This window comes from Cardiocondyla obscurior, linkage group LG09, assembly GCF_019399895.1.
Source record: "Cardiocondyla obscurior isolate alpha-2009 linkage group LG09, Cobs3.1, whole genome shotgun sequence".
In the NCBI taxonomy this organism is placed as follows: domain Eukaryota; kingdom Metazoa; phylum Arthropoda; class Insecta; order Hymenoptera; family Formicidae; genus Cardiocondyla; species Cardiocondyla obscurior.
Window position 1 is genome coordinate 6,661,231 of NC_091872.1, and position 13,979 is coordinate 6,675,209.

Sequence of the window (13,979 nt, forward strand, 5' to 3'; positions counted from 1 at the left end):
TTATCATTCTTACAATTCGCTTAATTTGCCTGATCAACGTCGTCGGTAACAACCGTTTCCCGTATCGTTTTCTCGATATCTTTTCAGATAACGCGAATGTGCCGTAGTGTTGCGAGATAAAACAAGACTACCGTCGTCTTCCTACTACGGTATAGTGTTTCCAACCGACACACGAGACCGTCATCCTGCCAAGAGTGCCGTCTCTTTGAGCAGTGTCAAAGCGTACGCGGAAAAAGACGCGGAAGTTGAAAAGGAGATAGCGAAGAGAAACGTAGAAAAAAAATAAAAAATAAAAAAAAATAATAAAGAAAATGAGAAAAGAATGAAAGAGAGAAACGAGAGAATTATGAGAGTTAAAAAACTCCACGACCCAGAGAAGAGCCGGTGGGATTGGGGGTACGTTTCAAAGTTTTCGCCGGCGCCGGAAGTCGGTATATAAAACAGATGGCCGACGGTTGACAGGAAGGATATGCGGTACTCCACATATGTCACCGCGATTTTCCCTCCTCCCGGCGTCCTCTCGCGAGGTACCGACGCGCGTGTGCGTGTACGAAAACCAGTATCGCGAGTAACGACGGACATACGACGCGACAATGCGGCCACTTTCCATCGCTCGTTCGGAAAAGCGAGGGAGCTCCGAACGGCGTGTAAACGCCAACACGTGGACGGCCGCAGGCATGTAACGTCCGCGGATTATAATTAGCGCCGACGGGGCGTATGACGATTATCCAACAAGCGGATTAAGCTAATTATGAACATAATAAAATCTCTTATCCAAGTAATAGCTCGTGTGCCCGTACGTAAAAAGTATCTTCTCTTATACGTATGTATATACGCGCGTTACAATGCCTAAATATACGTGAACGGTGTATAAAGACAGGGGTTGTTATTAATTACTGTTTGTATTGCGCCGCTGATTAAAATGCATTTCGCGGATAACATGTTTGATATCGCAAATCCGTAGCCGGCGGAGATACCTCGCGTGTCGATTTAATCAATCATTTCTACTTTACGTAATCAATTTAAAGAGATAAATGTAATTAATGTCCGAATGTATATGCGGGGAATAACGTCGGACGTGATTTTTATTTTATACTGCCGCAAGGAGATTAAAATTTCAGCTTTGGGTACGGAGTAGTAGAAATAAAACAGAAACGGACGGTAATAGTTGAGAGCTATTCGAAAAAAATTTAAGGGACAGGCAAACGCGAAATCTTGCGTACGTATACGTATACATATAAATTTTATTTAAAAGAAAGAGAAAGTGTTTAAAGCACCATGTAAGATGTGTACGTACGTTCGTACGTTGCTGAAAATTATTAAATATAAAACAGCTCTTTTGTGTAGAAGAAGCAAGAGTAAATGACGCGCACAAAGCGCGCTCTGTAATGTCTAGTGCGCGGAAAGAAAAAAAAGAATACTAAACGACTTCATCGTTTTTCTAATTATCGTTACGTAGCGCTTTAATTAGTAAAACTAAAAAAAAATATTAAACATAACTTATTTTACGTAAAATTTTTTTATAAATATTAAAAAAAAAAATAATTTACTTATTTATATCATATCAGAATTGCCAGCAGATTTATTAACAATTAAAAATACATTTCTTAGATATGATTACGGACATATTTAAGATGTCAAGTTACTTTGACTTATCGGAAAACTTGTAACATATTGAAGTCGATAAATATTTGCAAGTTGTATTAAAGTGAATATTATCTGGATTGAAATTTGAGAAAGAAATCTGTAAGAAGTATTACGTGCTGATTCCCACATATTGAATTTTAAATATGCCAATATAATTACTTATTAAATATTGTTATCGTGAAAGTGTCGGATGAAAAATTTTAATTTTAAATTATATTATTATGCACATTTAATTTTTATGAACTTTTTAAAATTATTGTAAGCATATTATTGATGCTTTTTGTTGAATTCGCACATGCAACATAAATTGTTTGAGTTGGAAAGCAGTTCCCACAATTTATACAAAAAAGTAACACGATGTGATAAGATAAGACGTCGGATAGAGCTCGCTTAAATGATTTATGTAATGCTCGGTTTAACGCTTTGACTGCTAAGACAATCAAATTTAATAAATCTTAACGCATCTTTATTACACATTATTTTAATATCTTGATGTAATACATGCTGTTTTTTTTATGTTTTAATTATTTAATAACGTTATTCTTAACCGGAAAAAAAAATATATATAGCAAATTGGTAATTAAATTTTTATAGAAATTTACGCGTTATTTAAAATTTACGATATAGCAATCGAAATTTTAAAAGAAAAAAATATTGATAAAAAAATTTGTTATAATTTCATTAAAAATTGTGGATTGATTTAAACATATCCACATATACATCCTCGGTAATCGATTCAAATTTTACATTTATTCCTCAGATAATAAAATAATACGTATTTCAAACTCCATGGAATTTTAACACTGTTTAAATTGAACCATCGACAATATTAACTTTCATCGGACATTAACTATTACATGTATATACAAAGTAACGTTTGACGGATACATGTACAAAGTACACATATATATATATATATATACCTTTCTCTCTCAAAAAAAAGTTAATTAAATGTATATTAAGATACATTTTAAAGTACCACAGAGATATTAGAGACTATTATTAAAGATAATTTTTTTCTTTCTCTTTCTCTCTCTCTCTCTCTCTTTCTTTTCTTTCAACACCGTTTCGTATCACTTGTCACATTATCACACACGTCTAACATTTTCACGAATTGATTTTGGAAGACTGATTAATACGCATAAAAAAAGAAACCCACTACGATCGCGATTCCGCCCATGAGCAGATAGAAAGGAACTCCGGGTCCTCGAACGTTCTTCTCTTCCCTTTTATTATATCCCGCCACCCAGCCCCTCTTGGGCTGTTTGTTTGACCTTTCCGAATCGGCGAGCTCGCCTACCAGGTACGTCTTCATCAGCTCCATCGCGTCTTTCGAATGTCCGACGTCGTCGAAATCTTCGGATGCGTCCTGGCCTTTGTGTTCGAGCAGGATTTCCTCGCCGCCCGGATGCTCGTTGAGAAAGCCGCGGACGTTGTATACTTTGTCGTGCAGAATGAAAAGCACTTTGTCCTGGTCCTGAGTCTTCTCGACCTCGCTCCTCGTGAATATCCTCTTTTCCATCATGTTCGGTTGATCTAAAGAAAAATAACAGCGCTCGTTAGAATTATCTCATCGTGACTTGAATTATTATGTAAAATGTTTTTTCCGCTCGTCGCGAAGTAGGCATGATCATTAAGTTCCATCTTCTTCAATTTTATCGGCGTAAAGCGAGAGCAGAGCCGTTGATCGTAATCGCAATCAATAAACCTAGAAAGATTAATCGCAACGTGATTTGTTATTGAATAAATTTCAAAAGTGACGTCAGAGGCGAATTTAGAAGTACGCGCGCACTTTGATCAAGTTTAACGAGCGACAGAGCTGCTCAACGTAATCTTTGACAAGGTCGGTCGAAACGATTACGTAACGAGCGGCTCGGTTGGTTACCAAGGGCTATCACAGTTATTTTCGGCCGCGTCAAGTTATTGTTGTTGATACCATCTATTATATACTTGAGCGATAATGATGTTTTCAGGTGACTCGGCAAACCGCTTCGTATCTGGCGAACATAATGTCACGCAATCGAATGCACCTTGCAAAAGTAATGGCGATAAGCCACGATGATTTCGTATGCGTTTGCCGGTGTATAATCGTACAGATTGCTCGAAGGGGCGCTATCAGCTACGCAGCTACTTTGATAAACAGCATTTTCGCGAGGCCGAACGTCGCGCCGCGCCACGGTCGTAGGATCGTAGACCATTAGTTAATAGGTTCCTCGAAATTTGCATAACGGTACTTGGCGTAATTTCCCAAGTGCGGCACGCGGAAAGGCGCGCGCGGGGAGGGAAAACGTTCTCGAGCGGAGGAATACTTCCTCGGGTGAAAGTCCCACTCGAGAGACTCGCCCCGGATCGCGGCTCGCTCCCCGTTGCCATTCAGAAGTCAATATATGCTTGAAGGATCACGGATTCGACCCTTACAATAATCAAAGTTCGTACGGTAGATAGTCGGACGAGTATACTCGCGATGCTCGAAGACGCCCCCATTCACGAGAAGGAAGGGAACACAAGTTTGAGAAACGGGGTCGATAGATAGAGCCTTTTCCCTCGAAACTAGAGCCACTCAGAGAAATTTTGCGCGAGGCTCGTCTGCTCTCCGGCCACGCGCCACGCACTTCCTTCCTCGTACCTTCGTAATCTCCGAAGGGTTGTGCTGCCGTCGGCTTTCCTTAAGGGAGGAAATGAAACCCGGAGAAGAACACAGTGCAAATGAGACGCAGATCGCGAATCCGGATGACGGAGACGTCACGCGAGAAGACTCGCCTCGAAGCTACACTCACGTTAAACTACGGGCGAGTTGTTCCAATAGCTTTATGATTCCCCTCTTGTTTCTCTCGCCCGACCGAACCCCACCTCATCAGCTCGCGTGTTATCTGGAGGCCAGCCGTTGGCGTTGCCAACCTGCTTTTACACTCAACGCTGACGCGATAGATCCCACCAGAGATCTGCTGTATAACGGAACGGTCGATAAATGGCAACTCGACTTTTAACTATACTTTTTTTTTCTTTATTTCCTTTTTTCTTTTTCATTCTTTTTTTTTATGCTAGGAAGTTCAACCATGAACAATTTTTGAACGTATAATAAAAAAAAAAAGAGAAAAAAAGTTTGTTAATCACTGAAGAAATTTCGTTCACAAAGTTTCTAAAAATAGCACAAGATTGTAGTCAATCAGTCAGTTACGAAATGACTTCTCCGTAGTTCGTAGCATTCAGTTCTCGGACCGCTGCAGAATAAACCAGATCGACAAACTGACAAGACGCAGTTCTGCCAATTTTACTTTATCAGTTTAGTACGTACAGATGCCTGGAAACGCATCAGTAAATGCACTTTTCGTTCAAAGGAATAGTCTTGCTTTATCGCTCCGTGGCTCTCAAGATTCGCCGGGAATTTTGACAAATATTTTCCATTTGTCGGGGAAAAAATTTGATCGGCATTTTTCCAGCAAAATAAATGCCGCGTATAAGTGCACGGTCTATTTTATTTCCCGTCGTATCTAGTTATACGCTCAGCGAATATCGATTAATAAACATCGCGAATATGCGCAGTTGCACTTTTTTTTTTTCTTCGCGGCTTCACGCTTCTCTCGCGATAATAATCGTCTAATTGCGCCGATATTTCCGGAAGTTCGATCGTAAGCCGAACGTAATAAGAATAATAGTGATATCCCGAACGTATTTTTCGTACGAAATTGCTAGGTGCTATTCCTGTTTGTGAACTCACGTACTGCGCGGGTATGATGTTCAATTCATATGCAAAAGCGTCTAGTCATGGTGACGCCGCGGAAATCGTAGGAAGATAAGCGTGATAGTCGAGCTGGTCGATCGCATTTTTCTCTCGTGAACTTTTATACACATAAAAGAAAAGAAGAAAAAAAAATACACGCCATGCATACGCGCGTGTCTATACATTTTTTTTTTTTTTAATCCGTACTGCATACTTACATAAAATATTACAACATTATAAATTATCAGACAAACATTCGCATTATATTCTTACAAAATATACTAAATTACACTTTGATTTTTTTAAACAATTTAAATAATAAAAAGATTCTTGAACAAATATATATATTCGATTTAAAACACTTGCGTGATAGTTTTAATTTATTATAAATGATAATAAATTAATAATCTTTGATAATTACGTATAATATTGTTCCCCGCCAATTTTTCCGCTAAGCTGTCTTACGTTTAAGCGGTTGCACGGTCCGTTTATAATTTATTGTACCAGTAAAAAATTATTACGGCATAAATTACAACAACAGCACCTATGAAGTGCGCGCTCCAGGACTGCATTTCTGTCTTCGGTTCTTGATACTGCCACTCGTCCTCTGTCGGTTCTTTTATCTCTGCAAAATTTAATCTATTAAATAAAGTTAATCAATCTTCAAAGAACTCGATAATATTAAAAGGCAATTAACTTACGACTGTAATAAACGATTGGCTTATTATACACAATTTTTTATCAAGACAACGAAGACGTAATAAATACGGTGGTACAACCTCTCATATATTATTCATGACCGTTGACGTTATGTAATTTAATGTAACGTAACTTAATATAAGTATTATCGCAAAAAGGCGTCAGGAGAATTATTATTAATATAGAAATTAAATAATAACGAGATACTCACGGGAGGAGAAGGTATTCATACGTATTTATGAGCTCATATTTATCGACGATGACACGTGAATATGAGAAGCAGAAGTCCGGTTGCACTTTGCTCGTAACGTGGCGTGTTAAATTCTCAAGCAATCGTACCGAAAAGCGACGTTGAATCCGCGCGATCGCGATCGAAACGCGGCAAGGGAAAACGCGGCCGAGGGTGGAAAACGAATTGTCTTAACCTGTGCTCGTCGTCTCCGATTTATCGGTGCTCGCTGCATTTGTTAACACCCCAATTTTGTATATCTCTCGACGATTAATCGCCTCGGGGCTGTGGCCGACGTTCTCGAAGCACTCGGTCGCGTCTTGCCCTGCCAATTGCAGCAGCACCTCCTCGCCACCGGGATGCTCCTTGTGGAATGCCGTGACGTCGTAGACTACGCCGTGTATCACGATCCACAGATCCGTCGCATTATCGTGGCGGGCAATTTCGTCGGTCGTGTAGACGTTTGTCATAGTGCCGCTGAAAGATAAAAAAAACCTAACCGTAAAACCGTAAAAAAAAAAGAGAGAAAAAAAAAAATTCGACTTTTGCTCTCTTAGAGAAGTCCTCGCGTGAGTTTCCTCGATGCCGCGCGTCGCCAGATCGCCTCACAGCGATGCTGGGATGCTCCGTCTCACCTTTGAACAACGCACGTGCGCGCCGGATTATTTTCACCTGATCTTGGCCGCAGATCGGATCGCGCATAGAAATACTTTGAAAGGGAAAATAAGGTGCACGAAACGAGACCTTCGGTCGCGCAATGTCAACGACGGCGAGAAGGCTGCTTTCTCGGTACCTCGCGCGTACCAGTGTTTTACTACTCCGGGTCGGCTGTCGCCTTCCTTTCGTTTCTCCTCGCGGATGCTGACGGCGAAAGGAGGCCTCCCGTACCTGTCGCGTTTCACGTCGCGATTTCCGATTTCCCCCGCGCGGTCGTTTCTCCATTTCTCCACATTTTTCATTCGGCATCACTGAAAACACCGTGCTTTATTCCGTAGTAATATTCGATTTATTTTACGGTCTCCTTCGTTTCGTGCCGTCCAGTATCGTGGAATTCTCACTACGTATTTATTCGTTATTATAATATTCCATCGATAGTTATCGCTTATTTAAGTCCGCGTGCTAGAGCTGGCAAATTTTATAAGATTTCTTTTCTTTTTTTTTTTTTTTTATAGAAATCTTGGATTAATCGTGTTGCAATTTCTTACCTGATTCAATAGTGGTTGATAACTTTGAGAAATAGCTCGCAATTATTTAACTACACAGGCTCAAGTGATGCTTGGCGGAACAGCGATACCAAGTCGCGGTGTATCGAAAGAGCAAAATGCGAACCGACTGTTTTTCTTCACTGACGCGTGGGTTGTGAATGCGTACGAATTTCGCGGTGTCTCCCTGAACTATGTATAATCTCATGAAAATGCATCAACCGGCACCTCAGGTGACATCGGGCTGGCGATGACTTGTAGAATGGAAGCGATAGAACAACAACGCTGCTATAATCCGAAACTATTATCTATTAAATGTTATGTTTGGTAATGAAACTTAAAATGAAATATTTCTAACGTCGCTGCTTCTCGTTCAGAATTAAGATTGATTCGAGATACAATAATTCGGCATCTAGGTTAAAAACAAAATTAAAAGAAGAGAAAGTTTAGATATAAAATTTTTTATAACATGAATATATATATTGTATATAATTAATTGGATGATGAAAATTATTAGCTGCACTCGGAAAATAAAACTCGAGAGTAAATGGAGTATAGGTAGAAAGTTTGATCGTATTCGATTACTCTTATTGGCATAATCGAAATGAAAATATAATGATTTTGGTTAGCCTGTCATCGGTATTTATTTTACAAATTAAATTTAATCAGAGATTAACGTTAATATTTAATTTTCTATTTTGCGCAAGAAGAAAACTTGAGATGGAAAATCAATTACTACAACGAGATTAAATACTCTAATAAGAAGAATAATAATAATAACAATAATCGAATGCAATTAACATCAAGTGATAACAGTTTTGATTCGTTTATCATTGGTATAGTCATTGTTGCGACATTCGTTTTCGACATTAACGCAAAAGCACTCGTCGAAACTTGGTCGCGTCAAATTGAATAGTACGATTCACGTTTAGATTAGTGCATGACGCCGCGGGTAATACCGTGAAAGTTTGTAAACTTGTGCTACGGATGCCGGTGCAACGGAGGACTGTTAAGCAAACGCGAATTCGGTGGCGCAATGCGGTTCATTCTCGCGAAACCGCTCCTTCTCGTACGGTTATCCGGCCAACCCGAGGACTTTGAAGTCCCCTGGATGTTTGCGTCGAATTACCATAAGCACATTACAACCACCTTAATCTTCTAATACAAATGCCTCCAGAATGTTTCGCAAGAACGTACGTACATATAATCATACGCGGCGTGGATGAGAAATGCAATATTAAAAAAAAAAAAAGAAAAAAAGATTAAAAGTCGTTTACTTCTTGAGCCGCGCGCGAGATAACGCGATTGGCTTCAAGTTCGCGGCCTTGAAACTTCGGAGGACAGCTAATTATTTCTGTCGCTCTTTGAATATTCAAGAAAAGGCGAAAGTCCTCGCGATCGCGCCAAGTTTCGCCCGAGTCCGGGAACTTTCGAAGAAAATTGAAAATCCGCCGAAGCGCGCGCAAAGAGACGCGATCAAGGCCGTCGAATGTTGCAGCGGAAAGCATCCCCGGGACGTACCGTAACGTGTGCAATGCGTTGTAATATCGGCCGACGTCTCGACGTGGCCGAGATGTATATATTATTTTATCCCCGCTATTTACGGCGGGGGCCTCTCCGGTGTTCTTTCAAAGGACGGGATCGATCCACGTTGTTCCTTTCAAGTTTGCCGATATCGAATGTCGGAGGAGGAGAGTCCGGGCAGACGAGCGGAAGTTTCTTTCGAGGATCTTCTTCTCCGCAAGCAAGAAACGCGAGTCAAGAACCACTACGTCGAGAACCTTTCATCTTTACCTTTTATTTCCCTCCTCCTCCTCCCCCATCTCAATCTCTTTCTCTTCGATTAATTATCAAAGTCATTAGCCTACATCACGATGAACCGTGCTTGGATTAATGCGGAGAGAATAAAGCGCAGCGTCTCCTTTTCGATAAGTTCGGAGGATACGGCTAATACAAGCGAATATAAATGAGAGCCTGGATGTATCAGCGATACGCTCGCGAATCTCGACGAGCGCGAAGTTGATTCGTACGTCGGGAGAGACAATGCCTAGTCCCGCGAGAACAATCCTTGTCAATCGAAAGCTGTTGTCCGCGGGCGTAAAAATTTCGCGGCTGTTTCCGTCACGCTGAAATTAATCCGGCTTATCCGTGACGGTATCGAGAGAATTAATTAATTCGATTAAATCACGCTTGGCTCTCTCTCTCTTTTTTCTCTTGCACCGGCTCGTGCCATGTAAATAACAATCCCTCTTCGCTGATGTTTCTTTCAAATCACGCCGCTCGGAGCCGGACATGAGCTTTCATATTTCTCGGCTCGTTTATGAATTTCATTGGCCAATTATACAGACATCTGTAAGCGATATTGCGCTGCTGGCCATTTGTACGCCGCCGATCGAGCATCATCTGGTGATTAAATTTTTCTTTTTAATTTAATTTAATTATTTATTTTATTTTATTTTATTTTTTTTGCCGTATCGAAATAAAATGCAAATACGTCTCGCCTTTATTTTCCTTCTCCGAAAAGAGAAACGCTGCGGCGCTATTACCCGCGCCGCGAAATTGGATCGATTAAAGGTATATAAATTGCATCGCGTTCTCTTTTCCATCTTCGCGTCGTATATACCTCTCGATTCTGCCACTTTGCGATTAACGCTGCGCATCCCCTCAAACATCGCCGGACCGTCCGCGTCGGCGGCTTTTTGAATGGAGCCGCACGCGGGGGTGCCGGCGGGATTTTTGCTTTGATCTGCGTAATTAAACGGCGCGATTTCTCCGCACAATGCCCAGCCGCCGGACGCGCGCACGCATGTATATGCACGCGCGACGGAATAGATTGTTATCTGTTTTGGATGTTTCGCGTTTGAGCACACGGCTGTTCGATGCTATCGGCAATTTTTCATTTTTGCATTACTAGCATCAAAGCTAACTCGACGCGCGTCCGCTCTGTACGCATCACCGGCTGTCAGCTCGTCGTCCTCGGTCTATCCTCTTCCTCTCCCACCCAACGTGAGCAAATGCACAAAATTACTCGCGTATTTCGTTTCCCTATCGCGAGCCGTAAATCCTCATCCGTTATCACCGACGGGGACTTTACGAGTCGATTACTTCACGGCGCGAACGACAGGTCGAGTTAGCGTAAAGAAAAATTTAAGTACCGCTTGACGGGAGGGTTGGTGCCCTTCGCTCTTGGCGGGTTCGCCTCGATGTTCGTGCTCGCGATCCTCGGGTTCGACTGTTAAACGCCTATCGGCACGCGATCTGAGCATCGTCGTCTCGAGGTATTACTTGGGGAAGAACCACCCTCGCGGGTTGGAGAACGCTGGGCGCGGATCGGCGAAGCGGGTGCAAACGTCGTTCGTCAAGTGTCTGACCACCGTTAAATTCTTTTATCAGGTACGAGCGAGACTAGTTTAGGAAACGGTCGAAGTATCGCGCCGTGATCGTAACTCGATTCACGACCCCGATGGTCTGTCGGAGTGATTAAAAAGAATCGCCGATTGATTCGCCGAGGAATCGACTTTTCATTTCGTTACGTCGCCGACTGTCGATTGAAAATAAAAGAGATAGAGAGACCGTACATTCCGTTTAGTTTAAGAGTTTAAGGAGATAAAAGAAGAAAAAAAGATCCCTTTCTGCCGATTTTACGAACGAAAATTTATCAACGTCGATAGTGACGGCGTATCGTCTTTACGCCAGTCTCGTTTTCAATGCAAATCCGTACGCGGAAAGTTCCTCGGAACCTAGCCACGATCTTTGATTCTCGTGCAGCTGTCTAACGCGACCGAATATCTTTTGTGTTTCAGAAAACCGGAGCCAGGATCAAGATCTACTCGAACACCTGCCCCCGCAGCACGGACCGCCTCATCAGCATCTGCGGGAAACCCACGACGTGCATCGAATGCATACGCGAATTGATCGCCACCATTAAGACCGTGAGTATACTACAAGATCATGACTTATCCCATAAATTCTTAATAGCTGGGTCGTTACGTCTGGCACGTGCGGGCGGCCGAATGTCGATCCTTTGTTGGATAAAAAGAAGAATAGTCGATTTGTTTCATATTTCTCTTGCAACGTGATAGTATCTCGCGTACAAAATATCGATGATCTTTCTTTCTTTCTCTCTTTTTTTTTTTTTTAAGATATCAAAGTTTATTTCTAGATATATATGTATCACGTGTGGGAAATACGTAACGTTGAACTGTTGTTTTTCAGTCTCCATTGAAGGGTGTGAACAATCCTTACGACCCGCACAACTTTGACGACTTTTACGCCGACGACTATGGCGGTTATGGGAATGCCGATGGTAATCAAGGAAAAGTCGGCGGGTTCGGCGGGCCTGGTGGCCGCGGTAACGGCGGCGGAGGCGGTGGCGGAGGAGGCGGTAGCGGCGGAATGCCACCGAGGCGTGATAACCGCGGCGGCGGGCCAGGTGACATGAACCGCGGTTTTCCGCCACCTCGGAGCGGTCCACGCAGCGGCAGAGACGCAACAACTGGCGGCGGCGGCGGCGGCGGCGGTGGCGGAATGTCCGGCGGGCCACCGGATCGCGGATACGGCGGCAACTCGCGTGTTGGTAGCGGCGGTGGAGGCGGCTACGACGGCGGCCGCGGTGCCGGCGGATACGGCGGCGGCGGCGGAAACCGAGGAGGCCCACCACCCTACGGCGGTGGAAATTACAACGGTAAGAAGGGAACCTCGACGATCTACTTGAAACGATTGATCAAAAAGACCACGATCTTGATCTTTCAATCGGAAGACCCGGGCATCGCTTGAATCACGATAGAGATATTAAAGATCCGCGACGAAGGCCTAGGTGCCGACGAGACGCGAGACGTCGTTCTCGTTAGTTAATGCGCGCTTGTTGGAATATTCAGAAATTACTGTTCATCCGTGAAATACGAACCGTTAATGTTTCTTTTGTCACAGGTGATGGATGGGGAATGCAAGGAGGCGCGCCCAATGGTTTGGGTAGCGGTGGTAACGCGGGAATGGGTGGCCCACCTATGGGTGGTAACAATCAAGGCAACCAGGGCAACATGAGTGGAAACAAGACCAGCACACAAGTCACCATTCCTAAAGATGTAAGTTAGTTTGCTAGCTTACTTCCTGCGTTTGTTTTGCATAAGAACATTAATATTTTTTTACGTTAATTTGTTACAGATAATATTTGTTACGTTTAATAACTATTGTCTCGTTTAATTGATTATTGAATCGTAGTCCGGATAATCTGTATGCTAAATCTGATTTCAGCATTAATTTTAACTGGCCACTTAAATTTTATCTTTATTCACAGCTGGCCGGAGCTATAATTGGGAAAGGTGGTGCGAGGATCAGAAAAATTAGATCCGACAGTGGTGCAGGAATAACCATAGACGAGCCATTGCCCGGTAGTAACGATCGCATCATCACCATCACTGGGATTCCCAGCCAGATACAAATGGCTCAGTATCTGCTGCAGCAGAGGTAATTGTCACAAAAATTTATACATTCCTACCATAACTTTCACGTTAAACATAAGTACCTGCTTTTCATTTCATGTTAACATTGTAAATATCCATACTATTGACGTAATATTATATTAATATAACTTAAAATCGAATGTTTAATGTAAAAAGCGTCATTAATTAAAAATAAAAACTAATACGAAGTTGCGTTTAAGCATGTACATCTTTGTAACTACGCGTTAAAACAACTGTGTAATGTAACGCTTATATAACATTGTAATATTCATATAATTTATCATTTTATGCGCCCGCCACCTTGTTATGATTTTGCGAAGCTTTGCATAAATATTTTAACAGTGTGAAAGAATTGTTAAAATAAAATCGAAGAAGGAAAAGAAAAAAAAAAAGTTACAATCAATGCAATACTATCTTGGATTTCCAAGAATTTCTTGAATTTAAAAATGTTAAATTTAATTTTGTACAATCACGCTTACGTATGCAAGATTTAATCGTCATATATATTCAGACTCTTCGATTTTATGTGCTGCTGTGTCGTAATTATACATTGGAGTATTCTCCTTCGTCGTTGTCATCGTGATAATAATTGCTCGTATTTCATCTGCTTTATAACCGACATCGTTGCCATCGCATCGGGTCAACTCATCACATCTTTAGGAACTAACACAATCCAACTAACCAATTGATTGAGGTGACTAATAACGCTCGCAAAGGTGAAGGAGTCAGAACCGGAAAAAGACGGATGGAAGGAAAACGACGCGCTGGAGGAAACTCTAGCCCAGCGTGCGGGAGAATGGAGCACCGTTGTATGGAAGACTAGTGATTTTGTTGTTCTACTTTCGATGTAACAAGGAATCACTAATCATCCTACAAAGGCGTTCAAGAACTTCGCCTCTGCCTGAGACCTGCTTTCGGAATTAACACCATTTTCGTCGTTTGCTCATCGACGCGCCGTAATTTCGCCTCTAATGAACAATAACATTTCCTTCAGCAATGTGACTGTAATTATTTAATTC

General features: G+C 41.9%; 2 protein-coding genes across 4 annotated transcripts in view; one reads left to right on the forward strand and one right to left on the reverse strand.

Annotated features, from left to right (window-relative positions):
* Positions 1–13,979, forward strand: part of Hnrnp-k (Heterogeneous nuclear ribonucleoprotein K) — a 79,866-nt gene that overhangs the window by 63,063 nt on the left and 2,824 nt on the right. For all 3 annotated transcript variants that reach the window (XM_070661915.1, XM_070661916.1, XM_070661917.1), the window contains 4 exons: positions 11,302–11,430; positions 11,714–12,182; positions 12,428–12,582; positions 12,795–12,964. In XM_070661915.1, the coding sequence (XP_070518016.1) occupies positions 11,302–11,430; positions 11,714–12,182; positions 12,428–12,582; positions 12,795–12,964 (923 nt within the window). The remainder of the gene's footprint in view (positions 1–11,301; positions 11,431–11,713; positions 12,183–12,427; positions 12,583–12,794; positions 12,965–13,979) is intronic.
* On the reverse strand, positions 5,022–7,773 carry LOC139105687 (cytochrome b5). The gene is made up of 3 exons (XM_070661921.1): positions 7,502–7,773; positions 6,493–6,773; positions 5,022–5,993 (listed from the first exon to the last, which is right to left on the reverse strand). Exons 2-3 carry the CDS (start codon positions 6,764–6,766, stop codon positions 5,857–5,859), a joined length of 411 nt encoding a protein of 136 aa, XP_070518022.1. The 5' UTR covers positions 6,767–6,773; positions 7,502–7,773; the 3' UTR covers positions 5,022–5,856.

What these genes read in the sequence shown, in the direction of transcription:
- LOC139105687 (XM_070661921.1), bottom strand. Translation starts at nt 6,766, where the DNA reads ATGACAAACGTCTACACGACCGACGAAATTGCCCGCCACGATAATGCG. An exon ending in ATCGGAGACGACGAGCACAG is followed by an intron (nt 5,994 to 6,492) that starts GTTAAGACAATT and finishes TAAATTTTGCAG; the next exon opens with AGATAAAAGAACCGACAGAG.